Source organism: Mastacembelus armatus, chromosome 15, assembly GCF_900324485.2.
Source record: "Mastacembelus armatus chromosome 15, fMasArm1.2, whole genome shotgun sequence".
NCBI classification, from domain to species: Eukaryota; Metazoa; Chordata; class Actinopteri; order Synbranchiformes; family Mastacembelidae; genus Mastacembelus; species Mastacembelus armatus.
In genome coordinates this window covers 14,668,715-14,695,500 of record NC_046647.1, presented here as the reverse complement: position 1 = coordinate 14,695,500, position 26,786 = coordinate 14,668,715, and the positions used below count along the sequence as shown (strand labels likewise).

General features: G+C 41.0%; 2 protein-coding genes across 2 annotated transcripts; both read right to left on the bottom strand.

Moving 5' to 3' along the window:
• Positions 1 to 1,572: 1,572 nt before the first annotated feature.
• On the bottom strand, positions 1,573 to 11,036 carry klf5a (Kruppel like factor 5a). Its single transcript, XM_026310006.2, has 4 exons — positions 10,734 to 11,036; positions 8,525 to 9,647; positions 7,150 to 7,209; positions 1,573 to 4,474 (listed from the first exon to the last, which is right to left on the bottom strand). Exons 1-4 carry the CDS (start codon positions 10,896 to 10,898, stop codon positions 4,296 to 4,298), a joined length of 1,527 nt encoding a protein of 508 aa, XP_026165791.1. The 5' UTR covers positions 10,899 to 11,036; the 3' UTR covers positions 1,573 to 4,295.
• A 1,611-nt stretch (positions 11,037 to 12,647) lies between these two features.
• On the bottom strand, positions 12,648 to 26,708 carry pibf1 (progesterone immunomodulatory binding factor 1). The gene is made up of 18 exons (XM_026309769.2): positions 26,096 to 26,708; positions 25,818 to 25,918; positions 25,071 to 25,269; positions 24,836 to 24,955; positions 24,445 to 24,578; positions 23,920 to 24,028; positions 23,688 to 23,807; positions 23,536 to 23,597; positions 23,188 to 23,313; positions 22,838 to 22,936; positions 20,317 to 20,482; positions 19,324 to 19,474; positions 18,915 to 19,005; positions 18,162 to 18,264; positions 16,104 to 16,234; positions 14,965 to 15,049; positions 13,056 to 13,235; positions 12,648 to 12,796 (listed from the first exon to the last, which is right to left on the bottom strand). Exons 1-18 carry the CDS (start codon positions 26,363 to 26,365, stop codon positions 12,743 to 12,745), a joined length of 2,301 nt encoding a protein of 766 aa, XP_026165554.1. The 5' UTR covers positions 26,366 to 26,708; the 3' UTR covers positions 12,648 to 12,742.
• Positions 26,709 to 26,786: the final 78 nt, after the last annotated feature.

Genomic DNA, 26,786 nt, shown 5'->3' with positions numbered 1-26,786 from the left:
AATCTCTGATAACAACATGTTCTATTCTGAGAATATTGGGAAGGGTTGATTTTGGAGGGAGTTTCATATATATGTGTGTGTGTGTGTGTGTGTGTGTGTGTGAGTGTGAGTGTGCCTGTGTCTATCTGGGCTCCCCATGGTCACTCTATTGGTCTTCTGAGTGGGTGGTCTGTTCCAAGAGAGCAGCACTGGAAACATTACACCTACATACACACGCACACACACACAACGGAAAACTGGGAATCACACCAACGCAGCACAGCAGAGGGTGGAGCAGGCAGGAGCCTTCTTCCAGATGTGTGACATTAATTTAGTTGATCCAAAACATGAACCGGTAGCTCCCACTCACTCATCACCACTGTGTGTATGTCTGTGTGTGTGTGTGAATCATTCAGCCTAATGTTTTAATATTCACACACTCAGAAACATCTATATATTCTGTATAATTTGCAAGTCTTGCCGAGGCAAAGAATCAAGATAAGAAAAGAAAAACCAGAGTAGCAGAAATAAAATTTCTATTCTTGAGTTTCAGCTGGAGGAAAAAACGAAGCAGGGAGAACTGTATGGAAATGAAGTGAATGATTTTTAAAAAGGGGGAAAAACTGTAGAGCTACAGGTTATGCAAGCCCTCTCCACTCTGGCCTACAGAGCAGTACCCCTGGACTTTCATACAATTTTATTCACCGGGGGATAAGAGGGTGATATGGTGCATGAAAAAAAGAGAGAGAAAAAATGAAATTAAAGAGCGGAGGAGGAGAACGAAAGGAGATGTAGGAGGACGGAAGTGGTTCATTGGGTCCCCCCAGAGATTCTTTTGTTTAGATTGTTCTGCATTTCACTTCTTTCACTCTCTCCCCTCCACCTCCCTATTTTCTGACATCTGAGGTAGATTACAACAGAGACCCCGGGTCACGTTTGTGACTTAAACCAAGAACATATGCTGTGTAAGTGTATGTGTGTGTGTGTGTATGTATATGTGTGTGTGTGTGTGTGTGTGTGTGTGTGTGTGTGTGTGTGTGTGTGTGTGTGTGTGTGTGTGTGTGTGTGTGTGTGTGTGTGTTTGTACGTCCATTTCAATGCAGTGGGATTCCCCTTTGGTCCCAGAGTGGTGGTCAAATTTATTTTCTTGTCCATTGTTTCTTGCTGGGATATCAAAGGACCATTGTTTGTTGATCAGCATGGGTGCTGCAGGTTACTCACAGGTCCTGAGTCCTGAGCGCTTAACCTCTCCTCGACATGTTTTTATCTCTTTTGCCGAAACTAAACTTTTAAGTATATCAAATCTTATCCTCTGTATCCCAGATACAGAGGATCAGTGCTTTCACAGAAACTCTGTTTAGATTTTGGAAGATTAAATGTGGTTATATCTCATTTGTTTCATTACAGTCATGAAGAAGCTTGTCCCACAGAATTTCACACTCTTTAAGCAATGCATGACTTACTCTTTAAAATGTTGCTTTGATGTAAAATTAGGGGAAAAAAGAAAACTAAATGTGGGCCCTAATATTCAGTCACAGTGTCCAGGTAAAAGAAGAAACCCCTTCCATTCATTTCAACACAAGAGCACAGCTGTAAAATTGTCAGTTGACTTTATTGGATCAGCTTCACTCAGTTGAAGAAAAACAACTTTTGTCTTTGGAACGTTTACCACGGAAGAAAAGAAAAGGATTTACAAAATAAGTTGCTGGAAGTACAATATATAAAACAATGGCATCAAAATAACAAAAAAAAAGGCTCAAATATTTTTGGATGTGGGGCATTTTCCTCTTTTTGCCCTTTGTTTACAAAATAATAACAAGAGGGAAAAAACAAACAAAAAAATCAAGTTATTTACAGTGCATATATTTACATTAAGGCATTTTGCTGGGGAGAAAGACTGTTGATCTGATACAACTCCCACTTCTACACAATCAAATAAATAGATTTACCATGATACATTACAGTGCTATATTATTTGAACACTACCTGAAGTGAGAGAACAAATACAGTTATTGGTGCTGGCTAAATCACGCCATCAAAATGGACATACATGTGCATATCAAAAAACTGGTTTACATTTTTCCAAGTCTGTCTTAGCAAAAGAGTCTCAAACATGTGCATTTGAAGAATGTTTATGGATGGATTGGATTGATGGCCAAAAGTTACAATAAGCTAATAAAATAAAATTGATATCTTTCATAATTCCCTCTTTGTGTCACTCCTCATAACAGCTCAACAAGTACAGAGAGGGAAGAAGTTTAACTTTGAAAGATTCCCTCACCCACATGATGAAGCCTAATATTAACTTAACTTCACTGAACATTTTACAAAAATGTGGGCTGTTGATTGTGTATCCCATCACTTAACATTCAAATGTTTTAGGTGAGCCTGGTAGCCAGCAGGTTTATTTGTCACTGCTTTCTGTCAACTACTGATAATAACAAAATTTTGTTCAATTAGTTCACAAATTCAACTTTGTTAAAGGTCCAATGTGTAATATTTAGAGTGATCTATTAACAGAATAGGAATATAGTATTAGTAAATATGTTATTATTGCATAATCACCAAAAAATACCAACAGTTGAATTTTCTTTATCTTAGAATGGGCCTTTCAAATTGACATAGGGAGCGGGTCTCCTTTCACAGAGGCAGCCATTTTGCGCTGCCATGTTTATACAGTAGCTCAGAACGGACAAAATAAACTACTAGCTCTAGACAGGGAATCACGTTTTGTTTTTTAAGTAACAGTCACCATACCCTTGAAACGTGGGGTGGGGAGTTGCTCAGAAAGATGCATTCTGCAATATTACCACTAGATGCCACGAAATCTTTCACATTTTACACACTGCACCTTTAAAAACGTTTTACACAGTATAGACAACAGACCGGCTTTTGAGTATTGTTTTAAGAAAGACTTGAAAGAATGCGAACCTTCACTTTAACAAATCATGTGTCCACATTTGACTGACTGATAGAGCTGAGTTACAGGTTAGCTGTGTACAGACTTAGACAGTGAAAAAACCTCAGGTAAAGGACTGTCACTTTGATTAAAAATAATGATAATAATGAGATGATTTGTCCATGAAATGGCCTGAGCCAAACTCATATATTACAATGAATGATGGGTAACCTTGCAATTTAAAAGAAATGTACTTTTTTAGAGATTTATTAGGTGAATAAAAACAGCACCATGTGTGTTTTAAGGATTGTCTACATAGATGAGAGCTCTGCTACCACTGAACAAAACACATAGACAAGAGGAGGAGGCACTTATTAAGGTCTTGATGAAACATGATACTTTGGTTAAAAGAGTTGAAAGAAGTAAAATACTGGATCAGACAGACCTACAGTAGTTGTATTTTGAAAAAGCTTCGTTCACGCTTGTGCATCAAATACAGCCAATTCTATTTTAACCGAATGAAGTCTGGCATACTTCCAAGGTTTCTGCTTACATTTCTCGGGTTGGAAATCTACTGAAAGACAATCTGAATAATTCATTACCTAATTGCTACTCTTTAGCAACCATCCACCTTCCTCTGTTTCTCCTCAGAGCTCCTCCGCCTAAAATCAAAAATCCTTCTATCTCTCCATCTGCACCCCCTCCTTCGTTTTTTCCTGCTCTATCTTCCTTTTCTCCAGAGTATAAATGCCTTCAATTTTTAATATCTGAACAGCAATGATTTGTGACATTCAGTCCAGTAGTGATAATGATCGTTCCAGTGGTGAATGAGATGGATCAGCCAAAAAGGCTCAGACGTTTTACCAATTCTAGTGCAAACTGAAGGATTTGGTAAAAAATAAAAACTGGTATTCCAGTTATATAAAGAAACTAACAAACCAGAGAGTAAAACAGAGATTTGGTTTGACTAGTTATGCAGACACATAAAATAAAAAAAAAATGAAAATAAAGCCAGTTCTATGTTAGAACACAGACAAAAGATGTACAAGTTTCGAATAAGTGCTTTCATTCCAGTCCCACAAAAGAGTTCAAATGGACTGGAGATGTATTTTGGAGCTACCATTTTCTTTTTGTTTTTATTTTTCTTTGTCAAAGAAATCTACACAAAGTTTATCTGGAGGTTAAGGGCCCAGGAGCTTCATCTGGCCATTGTCTTTCTACTTTACAACCTCCAAACTGTCTCACTCTGGGTTAGAGCAACATGTTTGTTAGGCTATCGTACCGTTTTAGCACATGATAGCAGCACCAGTAGGAGCTGTGGTGTCAGTGAAAGCTTTATGTGTGTCAAGATAGTGCTTGCGTGTTTGTAGAGTGTGTATGTGTGTGTGTGTATGTCTTGCTGTGTATGCAAATGCTGCTAGTTCTGGTGTCTCTTCATGTGCAGGGCGAGGTGGTCGGATCGGGAAAAGGAGCGGGAGCAGACGGCACACTGGAAGGGTTTGGCGCCCGTGTGTTTCCGATAATGACGCGTCAGCTCATCTGAACGAGCGAAGCGCCAGTCACAGCTGTCCCATGTGCACCTGTACGGCTTCTCACCTGCAGAGAAAAGAACAGGTCTGGGTGAGTGCAGCTGCTCCCTGAAAAACCAAGCACAAAGCAGCACTGAGTTTGATTTCTTCACTCAATCACATGATCACAGCACTCTTACAGAGCAGAGATACATTAAGTCAGTATGTAATTATAGGTACTAATAGCACTGATGACACTTATCATTAAAACAGACACTAATTCCCTGAAGTAAGTGATTCATGCAGTTGGGTGGGGGAACTGGACAAACAGGCTTTACTGAAAATTCCAGCTCTCTAACATATCCAGTCATAATGTTGTCACAGGCATTCATGAAGCACTCAAACACTAAGACTGCACAAGTTTCCCACGGACAACGGGTTTATATTGTCAGCCTTTGCTTCTGTGTGTTTCTCTTTGACTGATGTAGGCTCTTCTGTCACTCTGTCAATCCAGTAATCTTCAGATGCAGCTGCGGGTAGCCTCTATTGTGAAAACTAGCCTGACCTGTCTCCTTCACCCACAGCTTTTGTCCTAAGTTTGTTCACTCAAACTACAAACAAAATTTATTTTCCCCTTCTGGTGTTATCTGTCCATGCAGATAAATTTGGTCTTAGCGGTCCAGGCATTGAGACATCTGCACATCTGTGACACCACCCAAATAGAAAGAAGATGAATGGAATTTAATCTTTGGCACTTCAGAAATGTTCTTCAATAAATTCAACAACACACATACATTACCCCAAAAAGATGTGACTTTACATGCATTTGGTTCTTGTTTAGCTTTTATTTTAGTTATATTGCAGTTTTGTTCAGTAGAGGGCAAATGATAGTGGAATCTATTGAAAACTGTGATGCCATGTTAATGTTTTTCCTTTTTCTTCTTCTCTCTTTACATGTTTGTGATGGTAAATATAATGCAAAAAATGTAGACTATTTGTAATTCTCCTACAAATCCCTACAATAATAAGTCAACAACATGTTTTTCCAGAAACATTGTCCCTGTGACTCTGAATATTCCACAGGCAATGCTATGAACAGTTTCTAGTAAAACTACGTCTATCAAAGAAACTGTAAAAATTGTTTACAGCATATTTTGTGGGTTATTCTGACTGATAAGTCAGTGGATCTTCAAACAACAAAATTCCAAAGATCTATGTGTCAGCAACATAATTCATACATAATAAAACTGAAGAAGCAGAAATCTCAGAGATGGATATTTCAAACATGGACAAATAAAAACTTAACTATGTTTATGCTGGATACAACTAGAGGTAAACAGTATAAGATGTTTTTCAGGGTTTTTTGCGATGAACCAGCCCTTTAAACAAGCACAGCAAGCTCTGCAGCATTATTAAAACAAACACACAGAACCTGTTACAACGTTAACTACAGTGTCGCCAAACTTAGAAACACACACCTGAAACTGAACACAATGAAGTGAGACAATACGCTCACGAACACACGTGCAGCCATGCGAGCACGCACACACGCACACACATGCATACCCGCACAGACAGACACACAAACAATCACGATAATGGATGTTGATGGAGATTAGAGAGGGAACTCCCATGGGGACCCAAACGCATTAGGAATCATCTCATACAGATTACTGACAGGTGCGCATAGATGTGTCTGTGAGTGTGTGTATGCGTGTGTAAGTGTGCATTCAAGCTGCTAAATCGGAGCAGAATGAGTAACGTAGAAATGGGGGAAGGATGAAGGTGGGACTGTGGCACAAAAGCAAATGAAAGGATGATTAGATAAATCAAAGCAATAGAAAAGAGGAAGATAATAACTGAGAAAAACTGACAAAAGCAGAGAGGATATGGAAGTTGCTGCTACATCCATCTTTACGTGTTGTGTTCTCATCTTGTGGTCTGTAATAACGGCAATAACTACAATCAGCCTGCAGCATGAATGACGCCAGATCTAATTGTCGTGTCATGTTCCCAGTGCATGAAATGCACGGCACGCACACCCACAATGACATTCCGAACAGGCAGCTCAGATTCATAAGTGGAACAGATTCTAGAGGTGGGAAAAGTTGACTTTTGAGTGTGTCTTTCCAGATGAGTGTGGAATGCATAGATATCAAGGGAAGCTTTGTTTTGTTAGCTGAACTGAGGTGGGGCTCAACACCTAAGCGCTTGTTTGTTGACTTTGCTCATCCAAAACTAATGGTTGAGATGTAGACATGAAGTAAGGACAGTGACTGAAAGAAAGAAAGAAAAAAGAAAAGGAATAAAGTAAAAAGGAAAATGGACCATGAAGTGCATACAATGATCACTGAAGTGGAGACATGGGAGACAAAGATGGCTGAAGATTTATTTTGGTATCTGCACAGATACAGGTTTAAAATATATTTAAAATGTCAAACAAGCCCAAGTAGTCTCAGAGAAGCATATTAAAGCATTTATACTTCGATGTCCGAACAGGCGCTGACAAATCTAGCACTGGCCACATAGTCTGAGAGTCATCCCCTGGCAGAAGTGTGTCACTTCCACCTGTTTTGATGGAATAGTATATTGGGCAGAGGATGGGAATGGGGCAGGATACATTTACACACACATGCCAAGAACACAACACTCTGCCTAGCAACATAGTGCCAGTGCAGATACCGAAATACGAGTTGTGTGGGCAGCGTCATTTTTTGATGGGTCCAGTTTAAAAAAGCTGCATTAATGAAAGGAATGTCTTACCCGTGTGAGTTCGGAGGTGGGCCTTCAGATGGGACGACTTGGTGTAGACCTTCTTGCAACCTAATCAGAGACAGCAAGATAAACGCAAACAGAAAGCTTAATCCAAATCCAAATAATGCACATGTGCCAGAAATGTATTTACCCAATAAACGGAGCTGTGGTATGCTAGAAATTTGAGCTAATGAAGAACAGAAGCTGTTTGGAATGAGATATAGTAAATGTTTTGTAGAAACGCAAAAACTGCTCTAGCACATATTCTGACTTTCAAAAGCTAAAATGTGAAATGTGTTAAAAACACCTCTCGTATTCCGTTTAGAATTTTGCTATTTTCACAAAACAAATTCTTTCAGCCATACCCCACTAACAGAATACTGCTTTGTTGGAAACTGCACCACACCTGTTAAAAGTTAAGATATTTAAAGTTCAGGATTAGAAAACCTTTTTGGACATTATGTCACACATACATGGTGTGTGGATTACAATGTCAAAGAGGTCACTGGGATACTGAATTATCAACAAGCATATTATCCAGATTTATTGTAACTTTATACAAGTAAATGTTAGAATTTTCAATATTTCACAGATTAAATAGTGAGTAGTTGCTGCACTGTGACTAATATGGACTTGGGTAAAGTGTAAATATGTTCTTGTGTGGATCTGATGGATCTGCTTCATCTGACTTTGAAGAAGTTACACGTGTGCTAACATGCTGCAGAAGGCTCAACTTAAACCTATTTTACACGCTGCCACAGGCAAGATGACATTACAAGTCGCTGCACATCATACAGTGTGTGTGAAGTAACAAATAAATGAAAATAAATCTTTTAATCTGTGCAAGCAATCTCAAATTTGACTGTATGCAAATATGTGTGCGTGCGTGAGTGCGTGCATGCATGCGTGCGTGCATGTGTGTAAATCAAATGACTTATCTAATTAACACACCCACACAGAAACACTTCATTCCACAATCATACGAGTGATGACTTTAAAGCCACAACTATGTGTGAGAGCTCACTGGCGAGAGTACAGGAGCCATTTGAGATGGGATAATAAACACACAAAGTAGTTTTTAAGAAGACACTTAATTGAAAGGTAGTGACTGATGATCACCATTGCCAAAATATTCAAATTCCAGTGCAGTATATTCTCTGCTGTGGCTTGAGTAAATATCGTGACTCATAGGCCCAGCAGAGTCAACATGTAATTTCAAAGAAATGCATGGGTGTCTTAAAAAATAGTAGGTTTTCTTAAAGCTGACCTTGAGTGGACCAGAGACTCTTTTGACCACAGCAGAGTATAAAAATAAGCACACACACACAACAGTGACAACAATCAGCATGCAAATGCAGTGGCAGACCTGCGTTATTGAACTAACCTGGGTAATCACAGTGATGGATCCGTCGCTTCTCTAAGTCTGGGTTGTTCCTGCGGTTGTAGCGGACAGGCACTGTGGTCTGAGATGGGGTTGGGGCTGAGGTTGTTGCAGGGGCTTGGGGAAGGACTACAGCTGGGCCTGGGATCGGCGTGGGACCTGTAGTCAGAGGCAGGGTTAAGCTTCCCTGTCCCGGGATGGGTCCGAGTCCAGGGGTGCTACCTGCCAATTTGGAGGCGATGGTGGCTGCATATGAGGGAGGTGGAGACATGGTGTGCAGCAGCTCCTTCTGCCTGTCAGGGCTGCCGGGCTCCGAGTTTGGTGGGGAGGGCGGCAAATACGGCACTTGCTGCTGGAGGAAATGGGGATGTGCCTGAGCATGAGAATGTGTGTACACCCTGCCAACCAGACCGCAGTAGGAAGGCTTGGCAGATTGCTCCTGCTGGGATGCTGTAGAAGCAACTGGCACATCATGGAAAGGCGTGTGGATTGTGGAAGTGGAAGTGTGTTGCATCTGCTGCTGCTGCTGAGCCTCCATGCCATTGCCATGGGGATGGTCTAAGCCAGAGTTCAGCAGCTGAAACAGCGAGCCGCTGTTGTCATGATGGTGGAGAGTATGCTGCTCGAACTGTGATGACATTTCCTGTTTGACAAACACTTCTGGCACTGAGTCGCCACCTCGGCTGCCTCCCGACTGGTTGAAAACACTGGTGAAGTCCGGTAACCCTGTTAATGTCATGTTTATGGCTGAAGCTTCCATGGCAATACTGCCGGCGCTATGCCCTGATGTGCTGCAGCTACTCGTACTCGTCGTGTTGGGGCAGTGCGGCTGGAGGCTGGGGGAGAAACACGGGGAGGCGGACTCTGTTTTGATATGAGTGAGACCTGTGTGGCTCTGGTTCTGAGGGGGCCGCGCGTGCTGACACAAGCCCATCCTCAGGTAGGCGACATCAGGGACGTAAAGATTCATGTTGAGGGTGTAAGGAGCCCCAGTGTGATCGCCAGTGAAGTACTGATCCACTGCAGCTGCACAGTCTCTGTGTGACTTCTGCTGGCTGTCTGCAGGTGGTGGTAGGGGAAGAGGCTGGGGGGAGAGATACCTGTCCATCTCACACTTTACATGTTGCTAAAAAGACAAACACACGCAAAACATACGGTCAACAAACGTTTCACTTCGTGGTCTTAAAGTAAAGTTTAAGCAGGTGAAATGTATCCAGACTTCAGCAAGTGTTTCTACTGAGCCACCATGAAACTATTCTGAGGTGCTATTTAGAGAAGACAAAGGTTTGATTGGACAGTCACCGCTGAAACATGTATCAAGTAGTTATCAATAGGCAGTTGTCACATTCCCTCTGTGCCTGCAAGGTTGAACTCAAAAACCTGCCAACCTATGAGGCCATGTTCTTGTGGAAGACAGAATGAATATCTGTCAGCTCTTGCGGTAAATAAAAATAGGTTTTTGCAGTTAAAGTAACAGACTAAAAAAGCAGTTTGACACTGGTTGAACTGGTTTCACCGGTGAACAACTTTAAGTCCATGAATCGCCTTCTTCATATTTTAAACCTCCCCACTCCACCCCCCACCCCCCCGTGAATCTAAATGATCTAAGTGGTATAAAAGTTATACTGTTTCATCCTGCAGCAGAGGATGAAACAGCAACATGAAAGGGAATGGGGAAACACCCATGTCTCCCTGCCTGCTGCTGCAGCAGCAGCAACAGCAGCAACAGTAGTCTGGGGGTGGGCTGCTATTTCTAGGCTCCTGATCCTACCAGCTGTTACACAGACCCCTCTGCTCTCCGCACAAGTTTCCTGCTAACTGGGGACAGAGTTGCCGGGACCTTTCAGTCCAAAAGCTGGAGTCAGTTGTTGTCAGGGTGGTATGATGGTGAGAGGGGACGCCAAGAAGAGACCAACAACTGGTGACCAACTGGCTGGTATAAAATACATGCGGTGAATGCGTTTGCAGACGGAGCAGCTTCACGTCCAGCTGGTCCCAGCCTGTTCGCTTATTACCGCAAATAGACTAGTGCAAGTGATGGTCAACATCACGCAGCAAGGCCGACTGAGATTTGAAGGCCAGCAAAAAAAAAAAAAAAATCACAAATAAATAAATAAATAAACACAACCTGGGTATACAACCGTTCTGCCACGCCCATTCAATAAAATACATCACTAATGTGTAAAGTCGGCTTGATTTCTAACCGCGTTACCTGTGAGTAGTCATTTTGTCCAGTCTTGTCTGTTTCTGTGATCTTGCAGTCCAAGCCGAACAACACCGAGTCCTCCAGCGGGAATCCAGCGGACAGAGTCGCTTTCTGGAGCGGATAGAAGGGATCCTCCTGCCCGCAGCCGCTCATCGTGAGAGTCGCGGCCATGAAGCTCCGACGCACAACCGCAGATGATCGCTCGTCCTGCGGAGGAAATAGAGGATGCTACGGCGTACTGGGGAAAGCGGTGGAGCCGACGAGGTGGAGTGCGTGTGGCGGAGGTATTACTGTGCACCGATGTACTACATCTCCTTCCACTTGTTTCATCCCTCCACCGGCCCACAGACAGTTTTCTATCTCCTGCCGTAGGGCGGAGCGGCCCAGAGTAAATACAGTACATGCACCGCCCACCAAACCTTTAAAAGGGCTTTGATCATTCATTCACCGGCCACCGCCCTGCGCTCCATCCAAATACACTGACAAACACACTGCACTCACATCCATGAAGAAATAATAGCATCAAGATATAAGCAAAGTAGTAAAGGTGCCAATTATTCAGAATATTTTGAGTTATTTAAATTCTAAATGCATTAATGTGTAAGTCTTGGCTGGTAAAAGTTGGGTTATTTGTACCTAAATTATACACTCATTTATTAGTTGATTTTATATGGTATTAATAATTTAGCACAATTAATAAAGGAAAGTTTACATGTGAATGTAGTGGAGTAAAAATACAATGTAATTGTATTGTAATTGAGCACACAATTACTAGTAATTGTCCTTATTTCACTCCTGGGAGTGGGTACGGCTTTAAATTCCAAACAGTAAAAATTGTTTTTGGCTGCCCGAGTTATATTTACCTCAAATTCAGTGTATCACTAAAGTTAGAAGATGTATTTAACCCAGAATGGACAAAATCAGAAAAACAGCAGCAGAGAGATCCAGACTTTTAAGTTCCTCATACAGGTCAAGCTCCTAAAACACCAGATTCAGTATTTCCCATGATGCAATTAAGTCTTTCATGAGACTACCAAAGCCTCTTAAATGCCCACTTCTTTCAAACTCCTTTCCAGTTTGTACCACAGGCTTTCTGATCAAACTTTAAGCCGAGATGATTTATTTTCTAAAACTTTGGAAAGCTCCCTCTGAGCAGCAAAAGCCATTACTCACCAACTCTCACAGGTTTAGTAGTAAACTGAACTTCATGGGTGAAATTGGTTGAGTGCTTCTCTAACATGTTGTGTGACATTAAGTTAACAGGACATCCTTGTTCAGTGAAGCAGATGGTGTTTAAATTGCAAAGTGGTGTTTCCTCCACATTATGTCCTGTTAAAATTATCTACACAGCAGAAAATGTTTACCATGGTTTATTCTCAAAAATACCTTGCACTATGGCACCTCAAAAATAAATAGGATTGAAATACCTCACACCCAATTAAAACGAGCATATTTTGTACTGTATGTTCTAATTACAAACAAGAAAAGAATGTGAGGTATTGTCAAATATTCTAGGCTTTTTTAGGGGGAAAAAAAAAAGATCTAAAGTGACAAACCAGCTTTCCAGCAGCCCTCTGGTCAAGTTTAATATGACACCGATAAGAACATGGTCTGAAATGATAAAGGTATGCCTACTATGTCTATATTTAAAGCCAAAGGAGCATGGACTCATACAAACTAAAGGCTAAGACTCTTGTAATGTTGTTTGTAGCCACCAACATCTGCAACCCTGGAAAAGATGAGGAAATAATGATAGACAGACCTAATAAAACAGAGCACTGCCAACAAAAAGGAATTTTTGGGCAGTCAGTTAGCCATCTGTACCCTGTGGAAGGTAATACCTCTGCTTTTAGGCCAGAGTACTGTTTATCCTTACTGAACAATATGTAACCAAAGAACAACACAACACCCAGACACTAGTAACAATTTCTAATGTACGCCTTTAATATACAAACAATCTGATAAAACATAAAGCCCTGAGTGCCAATTAATAGAAGCAGTACTAAGAAAAAAAATCATTTGGGTTTCTGCTTCAGCTTTTGGTACCAATCAGGAACTTCTTTCTTTGTCTGAAATGAGAGAGGAAAATGAGGGTTAAAAAGACTGAAGGGCATGACAACAAGATTTGCAAGATATTCTCACCTATTTCACTTGTGTGTGATTTCAGGATATATACTACAGCATGCCTTTGGTCAGCTCACAGAAGTGAAAAGCTCAAATGAAACTAAATACCATTAATTTATGACTTCCTTCAGCCTTCTTGTCTGTCCAGGCAGGTTAGGGTGGTGTGACTCATACAAAGGTGTTGCTGCCATGTGGGACACTTACAAACACAGTAGGTTTAGGTTTGTTTGGCGATTCGTCTTCAGAGGTCCTGTTGACACGTTTGAACTGTTTTTTTCCTGCACCAGAGGTCCTGGTAGCAGCTTTATCTGTTTCCAACAGGTCCAGAGAACCTCCCTGTCCGGACTTCATGCTGATCAGGACTTGCTTCATCAGGGCTAACTCCTGGAAACATCACATTCATAAAAACAGGGACAGAGAAACAAGGGTAAAACAATAAACAGGAATCTTTATGAGAAATAGCTGGGAGGGTAGTATCCACAAGTACAGAAATCTCAAGCCAGTTTCTAACAGGGACAAATGCAATATCCATATAATTATTGTACTGTAGTAAAATTCTTTGTATAATTTAAGTAGCTTCATGCTAACTTTATAATGTGTAATTAAAAAATACTTTTTTGACTTTTTGTAAAACATTTGATTTGAAGTGTATGTATCAAGAATTTTTATTGCTACATGTTTGTCTTGAACCACAGGCCGACACAGCTGAGCTCCTACAGTCCACTGTGGGCCGACTTGGGGTAAGCTCAACAAGCTCAAGGGTCTGCAGGGGTGGCAGCAGGGCAGAGGGGAGGACGCTGGGCCATTTCACGGTTCTATTTATCACCCCTGAGGACATGAGCTCCGGTATGTCACATGCACACACAAGCACACACACATACGCAAAAACACACACGCGCACCCTGGTGGCATCCCAAACAGCCAAACTGAGGAACAGCTGTCTATGACAGGGCACATACTTTATTCAGCAAACGGCTGGCTTCAGGAACACACTCCCACGTGCACACACGCATATGAGCACACACAGTCTTGAAGGAAACGTGATAACACAGTGCAATAAATTGCCTGGTCCGATTATCGAAAGCAGAAAAAGCAGATGTGCAGCAATAAGTCGATTAATTGGTAAGTTGATTAACTTAATCAGACACTATTTTGATAATCAATTAATCTGTTTTCATTTTTTAAGCAAAAATGCTAAATATTTGATGGTTCTAGGTTCTCAAATGAGACTTAGACACCTTTCCTTGTCTTAAATGATATGAAAATAAAGGTTTCAGTCATCTGATCACGTCTCAACAAGATCTAAAAACTAAAACTTCCCAAAGTTTTATAGAACAAGCAATTAATTGAAAGATTCATCCATAAAGAAATATTTTTTATCTTTAGTCATAATGAAAAGGTTTTCATATCTTGGCATAGTTTGAAAAATTGATTGAAGGAATAATTGATTACATTTGTGTTTCCACAGAGGCACCCAGGTTAACAGTTATAGCATCAACAGCAGCAATCTGATGTGTGTCTAATACCGAAAGTGGCTATGTGCTGCAGCATACTGATGGTACTAATAAATCTCTAGCTTCAAAGGAAGGTTTTAATGGAATTTCACATTTTTCAACATTTTGAAATCTCAGAGTACATTGGAACAGAATGGGAAAAACTGAATCCAGCTGTCAGAAGTATATAACTCCATCCATCCATTTTCTTCCGCTTTATCTGGTTGTGAGGGCAGTGGTCTAAGCAGGTGTGTTTTTACCACATCCTTCTCCCTAGACACTTCTTCCAGCTCCTCTGGGGGGATACTGATGCGTCCCCAGGCCAGCCGAGAGACATAGTCCCTCCAGCGTATCCTGGGTCTTGCCCGGGCCCTCCCCTAGGTAGGACATGCCTGGGAAGCTAGAGCCTCCAAGTCCTCATCTTTTGCTTCCTCTATGGAAGGCGTGTCTGTGGGATTAAGGAGTATTCCTTCCACTGTCAGACAATGTCCTCAGTTAAGGTCAACCTCTCCCCACCTCCACTGTAAACAGTGTTGGCAGAGCACTGCTTTCCCCCCTATATGACACCATAATAAGAAAACACAACACCTAACAGCAAACATCAGGATCACCATGTGTACCTCTCGATGGCTAAGGAGTCGCTCCAGATCGGCAGCCATGTTGTTTTTCACCTGCTGCAGCGCAGTCCGTTCTTTCCTGAGAGAGCTGGGGTTACACCGAAAAACAGAAAGAGATGAGGCTTTTAGATAATTTGAAACATCACTGTATTTACTGTATTTCAATTATGTAGTTTAGAATCTGAATGTTGCTTCATTTGTGTGACTGTTTTAAGTATTACACAGGACAAAAATGCTGGGCAAACACTGGATAAACTGATCAGTGACCAGTTTGGTTTACTGGTACTGACAGTATAAATCACTGCTATAAAACAATCACCAGCTCAATAATAAATTAAGAACGGTATTGTAATATAAATATAATCAATTTTGTTTTTATTCAAAGCCTTTTACAAGTTTAGGAGTCAAGTATCTGAGTGTTCTTTCCTGGGGCTGTAAAACATACAGTACAAGCAGGAGCTTGTGATGGGGATGCTTTAGAGCAAATCATCTTGCAAATGTTCATAGCTTCACCAGCCCTTCACTGAGAATGCTGGAAGCCTGAGATCTGCCTCTGCTGAGACACTGATGTCAGCTGAATAAATCACTAAACAAACTGTGAATAAAAAAGTGAGACTACTACGGGACAGACAAGTTGTAGTACATAAAGTCAGAATCTCTCTGCTGTTAAATAGACAGCACTATCCAGGAAAACACTAACACCTCTGTCACATGCTTTCAAAGGGAGAAGCTTTTTTAAAGAGATTTTTTCGCTCTCGTGATTGCCTCAGGTGAGCACTCAGTGGTAGCAAGCAGCAAGAGAAAACCTGTCTGTCAGTTTGCATATTTCTTTGGTTAAGATGCCAAGCGGGACTATAGGGGGATTTAGGTCAGTGCCAGGATGTAGCTGTGCTGACGTGAACACAAAAAACAAACTAATGTACATACAGGTTTGCACAAAGACAGAATGATTTAAGCGTGAGAGGAATAGAAAAATACAAAGGGAGACAAGAATGGAGCAGAAGGCACCCAAGGGTGGAGAGAAATGATAAATGCAGGATACAAAATGTAAAAAGCAAAATTAATGGAGAGTTTGGCAAGTTCGGCAGAAGACCTAGCAGACCTCACTTCATATCTGCATAGTTGTGTTTCTGCCAATGTACCTGACATCGTCCTCAAGCAAGTTGATACGTTCTTTCAGCGTGCTGATCTGTGCATCCCTTTGTCGCACCGTCTCAATCAGATAGCTATATGGCTGCTGTGTCTGCTGTAGTAGTTGGTTGGCTGTCGACAACTGGAGAACAACACACATATATACATGAGCAATTACAGAAACAATTACTGCACCTCAGGTGAGCTCAGGTCTACATTTTTTCATAACTCCACAGACTGTGGGGAGTCATGTATAGTGCAACAAGAGCTAAACATCCGTCACCATTCAGTCATGTTCATCGTTATTATGGTTTTAACATTCACTTGTAAAAAGCCCATGTTTAGAGTTTAAGGGTTATTTATACTTTTCAAATAACTTTACGTGTGGTTAATATGTTATGTTGTATTGTTTATATATTTTTGGTGAATGACAAGAGCACATCGCTGAGATTTCTTTATATCTGGTGTCATCAGGTGCAGCTTGAGTGTCCATACATGCCCATTTTGAAGGAATATTTAAGTTAGATTATATTTATTAAAATAGTTCACTTAAATTAGAGCCCAAGACATCAAGTGGACATGCAATGAAGACTCACAGTACTAACAACTTCCTGAAATCCAGAATAGCACATTTATACTGTTTTGAAGTTCCTCACGCCTTCCTCATTACTATTATACTATTACTATTACTTCCTCATTACTATTGGTAATATTGCTCAATCTGTATCATGCTTAAAATCGGTGAAACCATAAATAACGTCAGGGCGTTACACATTAAACCTCTTTTACAACCAGCCGGTAGTGAGTAACTGGGTGGGAGGGTAAGGACAATAGTTAGTTAGTCAGCCAGGGCATCTGTGTAGGTGGGTGGCTGGTTGACACCCTTGCTTTTTCCACTGAATAGGAAGTCCAATTTTTCACTCTTTCTTTTCATACTCGATGAATCATGAGGTATTCCAGATTAGTGCCAGTCAGTCCCAGCTGACAGGTGAATGGTTGGTTATTTAAAATCTGCCCAGCATCTTTATTTTGTCTTGCACAATCTCTCCTAACATTGAAATTATAATGAGGAGTGAAGAACAAGGAAGCACAGTGGCTGTTAGAGCTGTCAGTCTCCTCATTTCAAACCTTACTGGAGAATTTCTAGCATCACAGCACGAGTAGTAGACATGTGCCTTCACGCACAGTCACAGACAGACAAAATGCACACAAAATTAAACTCAGTGCAACGCCTGCACACACAGGCACATGGTGTGCCAAACACAACAAAAACCTCAATGATTGGTGCAGTGAGTTGTCAGGAGAGTGAAAAGCATGGCCGTCACGGTTTTTGGCAGTGTTTCCCACAGTGAACAAGTGTGACAGGTACTAAGACTCATACTTCTCGCTCGTCTCATGAAAGATCTGTGATATATACTGTCTTTTCTCAAACAACCTGTCATTTTTCTGACAGGGTTTCAAAGGTAGACTCAAAAAAGCTGACAGGGCCATTGTTAACCCCTCAGCAGACACCACCCATTTTTGCGCATAAGCTCAAAATTAATGCACCCCAAACAAAAAATGGTATTACACTCATAACTCCGGCCTCTTTTTTCAACCAAAAAGTCAGAATGCATACAACTGTTACTGACCCGAGGTTACAGGCACACAAGCATGGAGCATTAAGTTCTGCGCTTACTTACATTACATACTTATGTATATGTATGTATGTATGTATGTATATGTATGTATGTAAAACTTTTTACTTTTTTTTTTGACCTTCATAACAGTGTCGCACAACAGTGTGAGAAGTTAAAATGTTGGGTAGTGAGAAGAGCACTGAGCTTGGCTCTGTGATGATTAACATCATCAGTGAGAGGTAAAGCCAGCTGAAATAAATCATTATCACTTTGATCGAAGCTGTGAAATAACCATGACCTGAGTTGCTGGGGGTGATTTGTGGATGGGAAAGCAAGTGTGTGTTGCAAGTACTGACTTGATCTGCTTCTTTAACATTAACTTATACTTTATCTCATCAATGATGGTCCCCAGGCAGGCATAATACCTGAATGCAGTGTGTTTGTGTTTACCTTTTCAGATATCTGTACTGTCTGTGACTGGTGTGTCTCCAGCTCTCTCCTCAGTGCTGTGTTCTGCCTCTCCAGCTGCAGCACCCTGCGGGCCAGGTGTACACTGCCCAAAAGACACACAAACACGGGTATGGAAATTTCAAAATATGACAACATCGACATGTTTATACTTGTGTGTATTTTCATGTTGTTTTACGGTTAAAGGAGACATAATGGTTGGAATCAATTTGGGTTTTTGGCTGTACATGGATGTTTCAAATCGATTCATTTCAAATCGAAGTTTTGTGTGGAATGAGGCAACAGTTTTTCAATGCATACAAAAAGTACAATTGCTGAATTTTAGCAACAAACCTAGACTGAAAATAGTTATTTTATATGAAGATACACAATACATAACACTGCACACAATTTTAGACACCTGCATGGGTCAGTAATGCATATCAATTGCTTTTATCATAATAATAACAATGTGAATGGTAAGAAAAAAATCAAAAGAATGCATGATGATATGAATAGTGCAGGTTTCAAAACACTCTAAAAATGTATGTTTTATGTATTAGAAGAAAATACAAATTCAAACTGTTTGTTAGGCCTTAAAGATACAATGCACAATGCATTTCAGTGAGAAAAGCTAATTGCAATATTTTAAAATGCTCAAAATCACTACTTACGTTTACACAGTCAGTTTTCTCACAGTGTGTGCTATCTCTGAAATGTCAAGCATGTCAAGTGTCAATGCACCATGGAGCATACCTCTGTTTCAGTCTCCTCTTGGCCGTTGTAGGAACATTGGCCCCGTAGCCGTACGAAAACAAAACTCTCTCTGCTTCCTCTTCATTCTCAACTGGCAAAAAAAAACAAAAAACAAACCAGCCTACATCTCTAGAACCTTCATAATAACCATGCTATTATAATGAGTGGTTGTTTTTATATGTTCTGTTCTTATGTCTTATGTCTTAATCTAACCACATATAAACTGTAGTATAATACAGTTCCATTCACTCAATACACCTCCGCAGTAGCAATTTTCATGTTATTGTTCCCACATCTTAAACCAATATGATGCTGTCTATCATTTTAATTACACACATTCTGTAATGGCAGGCTTCTGTTCAATGCGTGTATTGATATGGTTACTACAAAGCTAATGCTATGTTCCTACTTTCAGCAGCCTGCATGGTAATGTGGTCCAACTCTTGCTCGAGTTTTTCGTATGTCTCCAGTCGAGATGCCTGCTGGACATTCTGAGCTTGCAGCTCCGCCACCCGCTTGTCCAATGACGTCTGCAGTCTGTAAAACTCCTGAGTGAGGACCTGAGGGATGAGAGAGGGGAGAAAGAAAAAGACAGAAGACAGGCAGGAAAAGGTGGAGACAGAGAGCAAACGATAGAACTTTCAACAATATTGTGTTTAGTGGCCAGCTGGAAATACTCACTCACAATTTTTATGGCAGTTTCTATAATTAAAAACTATTTCATGTTCTAAAACTCAACAAAACTCATGTTAGTCTCTTGGAGTTCCTGTCAGGGAAAATCATAGATGTGTGAAATAATTACTAAAAAAAGGAGAAGTTGAAAAAAAAATCTAAATAAAACATCTTTTATCCCAAAACAGCTTTAAACCTTGTTGTTATAAACAACTGGGCCAGAATAATCAAAGACCAACAAAAACCTCAGTGCCAAAACCTAAATTAGTTCTTTATTCTCTGAGTTTTTTTAAAAATGAAAACATCTTTTTTATTCCATGATCACATGTCTCAGCTGTCACTGGGCGTGAGGCAGAGTACACCCTGGACAGATCAACGGTCGATAACAGGGCTGACACACAGACAGACAAACACTCACATTCGCATTCACACCTACGGGCAATTTCGAGTCACCAATTAGTCTAAGCCCTAACTGCATGTCTTTGGACTTTGGGAGGAACTGGGTTACCCAGACAAAACCCACGCAAGCACAGTAAGAACATGCAAATTCCACACAGGAAGGCCCTAAGTTTGAACAGGATTCGAATATTGAACCAAACCTTCAGGCCTAATGTTAACCATCTAAAACTGATTCGGGAGAAGGACAGGGAAGCAGATAAATAAGATCAAACTATGCTTGCAATGCAGCAAGTAAAGCCTTTGATCCTTTTTGACTTTGTGTTTACATTACCTCCAGCTTCTTCTGCTGTTTCTCACATTCTACCTGGCCCTGGGCCAGGGCCTTAGCCGTCTCTTCCTTGACCATTTGAGCTCGCTCAGCCTCGAAGGCATGCAGCTTGACTTGGTTGGACAGTTCTGCTACTCGGCTCTCAGTACCCAGCTGGAGCTGACGAAACCTGTACAGATGGATACACACACTTCACTTAATACGAATGTGAATAGGTGTGTTAAAAAGTGAGATAATGTGTTGTGGTACTGACAGATTATGTGAACATGTCTAGATAATACACAGAGTACAGGCCGCTCTTGCCTCCAGGCTGGGCTCAGGCATGCCTGGTGGCTTCAAACAAATGTTGCAGTGTCTTCCGTCATACATTGCAGATATAATTACATTTGGTGATAATTTGCATAGAAGTGTGTTTGTTTTTGAAATAAGCAAGGAAGTGATTATTCGTTGTCCCTTGCGCAACTACTGTAATAATTTATGAGCTTTTATGTTCTTTGTTTGGTTGCACCAAACTCCTTGGCAACTACACTTTTACGCTAAGTCACCAAGCAGGAAAGCCAAGTCTTAAATCATTTGGTTACAGAGGAGTATTTCTCAATGGTGCTCGCAGCAAAGTTTGATCCTTCATGATTGTAGTTGTCAGCTAGAATAAAGGGTTTCTACTTAAAATGTACAGTTATTAAAATAGAAGAAAGACAGAGACACAACATGTTCCACATTTTCTGTTGTCAGATGACACCATTGTGCATGACATCGCTTAAATGTGTGTGAGTGAACGGCCAAGCTCAAAGAAAACACAGAGACAGTACAGTACATACTGATCAAGCCTTCTAACGTGACGGGACAAAAAAACTGCAAGAAAACACAAGATGAACATGGACGGTTGATCTTTGTCAGAAAGAAAAAAAAAAAGCTGTTTTACATCATGCTATGTTAGGAATCACCAGGCTTTGGACTGCTGGTTGTTTCAAAAAACAAAGATATTATTTCATTACTTTGTGCACTGAGACATTATCGCGCAAAATTTTCATTAGATATTTATTTTATTTATTTATATTAAATATTTTATAGAGTAAAAAAACAAATTAATTAATAGATAAAATAATCATTGCATCAACAGAAAATGTATTTAATTAATCATGGACTTCAGCCCTAAAAGTAAAAGTTTTTTGAGCAGAGTGTGCTTCTTCAGGCACTGTTTAAGACACACACACACACACACACACACACATATACACACACATACACACATATTATCAAGCCATGGAGGTTGGTTGGATAATATTAATAACTCTCGATTACAGCCGGCCTGTTAGAATTTCATCATCCATTGAGCACAGGCCTGAGCTGTGATAGTCACGCATGGTCGACATTTTAGGCTTTCTTTTATTAATGGCGGCTGCAATGTAGCGATAGAAACAAAATGTACCTAAAAATGCACCTCACTTTTCCGGAGGAGTATGTGTTTTCTCAAATGCCAGTTTTAATGTCAATATTTACAGCCACCGCAGGTAAGACTGGCTGACTAAAGGGCTCCCCAAGGCAGTTTAGGCCTGTGAGAGGTGAAAATAGAAAACCTCACTCAATACTGTGTTTTGGACAAGCTGCTCACCGTAACTTGCATTCTGAAGTTGAGCGCTGAGATTGAAGCTGGCTCTCGGTGCTACAATCATCTGACGCCATTTCAAGCTTGTCCGCCTCATTCTTTGCCCCAAAAATAGGGGCATGGATGGGGTTAGGGGTTAAGGGCTTGTGGCTAGCATCTGTCGTTGCTGGCTTGCGATGCGAAGCAGAGAGGGAATGTGATCACAGCAGAGAGAGAGTGTGCAAGGGAGAGTGAAGTGTGTGTATGGAAAGACCAACAGCTGGTGGTTTGGATCTAGAGAAATGACTGGCATGTAGTAGTAACCCAGGACAGGGACACTGCTGCTGCTGCTTTTTTACGTCTCTCTGACTCAGTCTACAACTTTTTCATGTTAGACCAACATTTATGTAAGCAGCAGAAATAACAGTCAGAAATACATGTTTTAAGGGTGTGTGCACAGCAGGCTCACAATATACAGTACATGTTGAAATTTCCATGCAAGATTTGAAACTTCCTACAGGGCCATGCCAGAGGCACTTTACCAGGCTATACTGAGATGGGCATTATTGCCTGGAGCAGAGACAGGGCCTGGCAGCTAGGACACACTTCTCTAAGAGAAAGTGTGGAAGTAACTAAACAGCAGCATTTAATGAAATGTGTTGTACACTGTATATGAGTACAAAAAATGAGCTCAGGTTTCCACTCTATTATTACGATGAGATGAGATGAGATAAGATAAACTAATAGAATTTTGTTGTTCTAGATACCAGCAGAAGAGAATGAGTAGATGCTTACTTCTGTTTTGGCAAATTAGGTGAATTGACCCTTTTAATGACCCGTATTCTTTAGAAGTAGTTCCTTACCTATCCATGTTATATGTGGTATAGGACTAATATATGATCGAGGCATGTGTGTATGTGCCAGAATAGTGAAACTCACTGTTCCAGTAGCTGGTCATATCTGGACTGAGTGTCTCTCTCTGCAGTCGCTGCTCTGTCCTTCTCCAGCACTGCATTGTCTCTGGCCTCACGCAAGTTCCTTGTTAAACACACAGTAAAAAAAAGGTCACCTGTTAAAAGGAATCTGCATGTTCTGTTTTACTGTCCATAACAAAAATTGTCTTTGAAATTATGTTAGTCTTTCCCTTTATTCTGATGGTGGCGTGACGTTAATCTGTGATAACAGCTCGTCCTGCTCCTGTGTATCTGTATATGCATTCATTATTTTAGTTGCTGACTTATGCTGTAGTGTACAAATACAAAATACTAAAAAAAAAAAAAGACTGATACCTGTTCTCCCTCTCATACATCTCCCTGGAGGCTCTCTGCAGGTTGTCTATCTCCTGACTGGTTTTCAGCCTGATGTTCTCCAACTCCTCTCTCAACTTGGTCTCATACTCTGACTTATAGTGGTCTCTGTAGAGGAAAGGGGATGAATGAAAAAAATGAAAAGACTTAAACAACATTTTACTCAAAAAAAGCTTTTGATGCAGGTCGGATCAGAGGTTAGACAGACTGGAGGATAAAACTATGTACTGGCCATTGTGTGTTATCATATTGATGTTTTTGGCACAGCACAGGTCTTCCATATTAATAACAATATAATACTGACTACTGGTGATAAAACAGAAGGCTAACCTGGATGCTACATATTTTTCATAGGTGTCCTCCCTGGCCTTCTTGGTGTCTTCTAATTGTATCTGGACCACAGAAACAAGAGGTGAGGTGAGTTAGATGTTTATTCCCTATTTCTGAATGTGTTATTCTTTAGCCTTATCAAGTGTACGGACCTGCAGCCTCTCTAGGCGGTCTTCTTCGTGTGCACAGCGAACACTGAGCTCTGTGTTCTGCCTGTGTAGGTATTCCTTGTCTTTCTGCAGAAGAGTCAGTGACTGCCGCAATGTCGCCACCTGGAGGCAAGAAAAGGATAGAGAAAAACTATCACAAAAAGACAGTAAACGCAAAGGGATATTATTTTAATATGAAATAGAGTGTAAATGTGTGTAGTTATGTGTGAAGTACCTCTGTGCTGAGTGTGTCCCTTTCCCTAGTCAGTGCAGCGTGAGCCAAGTCTAATGTCTCAAATCTCCTCTTTAACTCCTTTAGTTCTGCTTCGAAGTTGTCACGCTCACTATAAACCACAGTGGAAACGATTAAAATACATTTGAACTTGACACTTAACATCCAGAACTTGAATAATGCTTATGAGTAAATATTTTAACATTCCTGTTGTCTTCATAAATAATAAAAAAATAATAATAAAGCAAAATTATTTCTGAAAATATTGCAGCAAAAAATAACATCCTAACCTTTAGAAAGAATACCGAAGAGCTGTTTTCATAAGGGAAAAAAATATATATTACTTTGTACGGACATACAGTATGTCACTTAACAAATCCTTTTCTCTAAAAAAACAAACAGAAAAAAAAAAACCAAACAGATCAATAAGTATAATGTAGCCTTCAGAGACCAAAAAGTTAGCAGGCTGACGTCTTCATCAAATGAGCGGCTTTACAGAAGAGTCACCTGTCACATTGTCACACACACCGTTTGATGTTGGGGTAGTTGTCTCGACGGTAGTCTCCTTCTTGGATCTGCTGTTTGGTATCGGCCAGTTCTAGGGTTAGCCTCTGGCTCCGTAACTCCAGCTCAGTACGCAGTCGGCGCTCCTCCTCGTAGCTCTGTGGATACACATAGATAAAACAGAAAGTTTTCAATTACATAGTGGATTTATAGTGGCGGATGTGGTAGACAATGTCCAATTGTTCAAGGACAGTAACAGAGGGATACAGGATGTTTGAACAGATTAGGAAAAATAGACAAAAATTAAAATAATATAAAATTTTAATAACAATGCATAGATGAAACAGAATGCTACAAAGTTGTAACCAATAACAACACATTATAAAGAAAGATGAGAGCACTAAATATGTGGTACCTCCATCAAAGCCTTCATCTGGGCTCTGTGTGTATCCAGCTCCTCAGTCAAACTGCCTTTCTTCACGCTGAACTCAGTCAGCTGAGCCCGCAGAGGAGTCACCATCTCGTAGAAACGCAACTAAACACAGAGCACAATAACAGCTTCAGGGCTGTATCATATATCACCTCTCTTATCCCTGCCAGCACTATTCAATAGATGGTGTAGTTATTTGGGAAAGAGCCTCCATACTTACAGCTACATATTCCTGTATGGACATTTTGTCCTCAGGGAGGTCACGAAGCTCCTGGTACTTGTCTGGGGTGATGTCCAGATCCCTGAGAGACCTGCGCAGCTCTCCAGCCTTCTCACACAACTGTCGGTTGGTCTCCTCTAGCTGCTGCTGCCTGAGCAGGATGGCCTCCATCTCCTGCTTACGCAGAGCCTGCTGCTTCCTGGAGAGGGCAGTCTTTGTTAAGACAGTTCACACTTCAGACAACTATGTAATGACAACTACATAAAGAGGTAACAGCTAAAACTTTTGAATATTTCAAATAGTGTATGATAATTTCTGGATATTATTTAGTCATAATACTGACAACCAGTCACAAATTTTCTTCCTCAGTGTTTGTGTCCTTAATTGGATCTTACTTGGTATTCAGTAAGATGTGCCTACATCTACAGAACTGTCACACGTTTTCAAACGTTCTTGAAAACACCAAACTCCAAAACTGTGCAAGTGTATGTCGGCGCTTTGGTGCAATTGGAAAGGCATTGTAATGTAATTCTGTTTTTTCTTCATTATAAAAACTATCCATGGCATTATTTTTCAGAAAACTGTCAATTAACCTTTAGTGCCAAAGCCTTTAGCACAGTGCTGTGTATTTCAAAACACCACCAAAAGAAAGACACCTCAGACACCATATATCTGCACATAACGACAGACCAACACCTGTTTTGCTGCAGTAATAACCCTGTCTCTCATCACCTCTGCCTTTCTCACCTGTTCTCCTCCTGAGCAAGTTTAAGTTGGCTGTCCAGCCTCAGAGCCAGCACTTGTTTCTGATGTAGAGCATCATTCAGTCTCTCTTCCAGCTCCTCGATCTTAAAACATACATGAAAGGAGAAAACAATCAGAGAACCATTAGTGCAGAAAAGACATTTCTGGACAAGACGGTCACTGCAGCTCTGATCCATGCATCTCATAATGTTACAGGGATATTATTAAACACTGTCCATCTTTCCTCTGGCTCAGACTGTGCAGCATCAATCCGCTATTACCTTAGACATATGATCGGCCTTCATGTTGTCTATGATGAGATTCTTCTGAGACAGCTCGATTTTCAGCAGCTGGAGGTTGTGCAGGAGCTCCTTCCTTTCGATCAGCTGGCGGGTCACCCTCTGAGATCCGTCCCGCTGCTCGTCGGACGAGGACACATCCTCGGTCGTGGGCACCGTTGTCTCCAGGCTAATGTCTTCCGACTCCAGGTCCAAGGAGCTGGAGACGTTGGTGGCTGTCGGCTTCAGGTGCTGCTGCTTCTTAGGAGGCATTTTGTATCGTCTGATCCCGACTTTGTGTCCTCCCTTTTTTTCTGCCTAGATATCACCTTAACGATCGTTTACACCACAGCAAGGAAACGAAAACAAATCCCAACCTAGTAACACGCAACGCAAGCTCCGATATAACTAAACCCGAGCACCAATCTATTAAATAACCTAAAAAATAAGGCATGAACTCTAACACGTCGTTAAAGTTGCACCACGTAACTCACAAAACGAGTGGGCTGTTTTTGTTTTTAAGGGTCCCGCTTTGGGCCGGCCTGCAAACCGCCACCGGTCCGGTAACGAAGAGGCTTTAACGAAAGCGCCCCCTGTGGTGATTAACGTGCAGTGCAGTCAACGTCCGTCGTCTGTAATGCGTTACGCCGTGTGGTCGTGCAGTACCGCCTCCTAACTGTAGGGGCGCTATAAA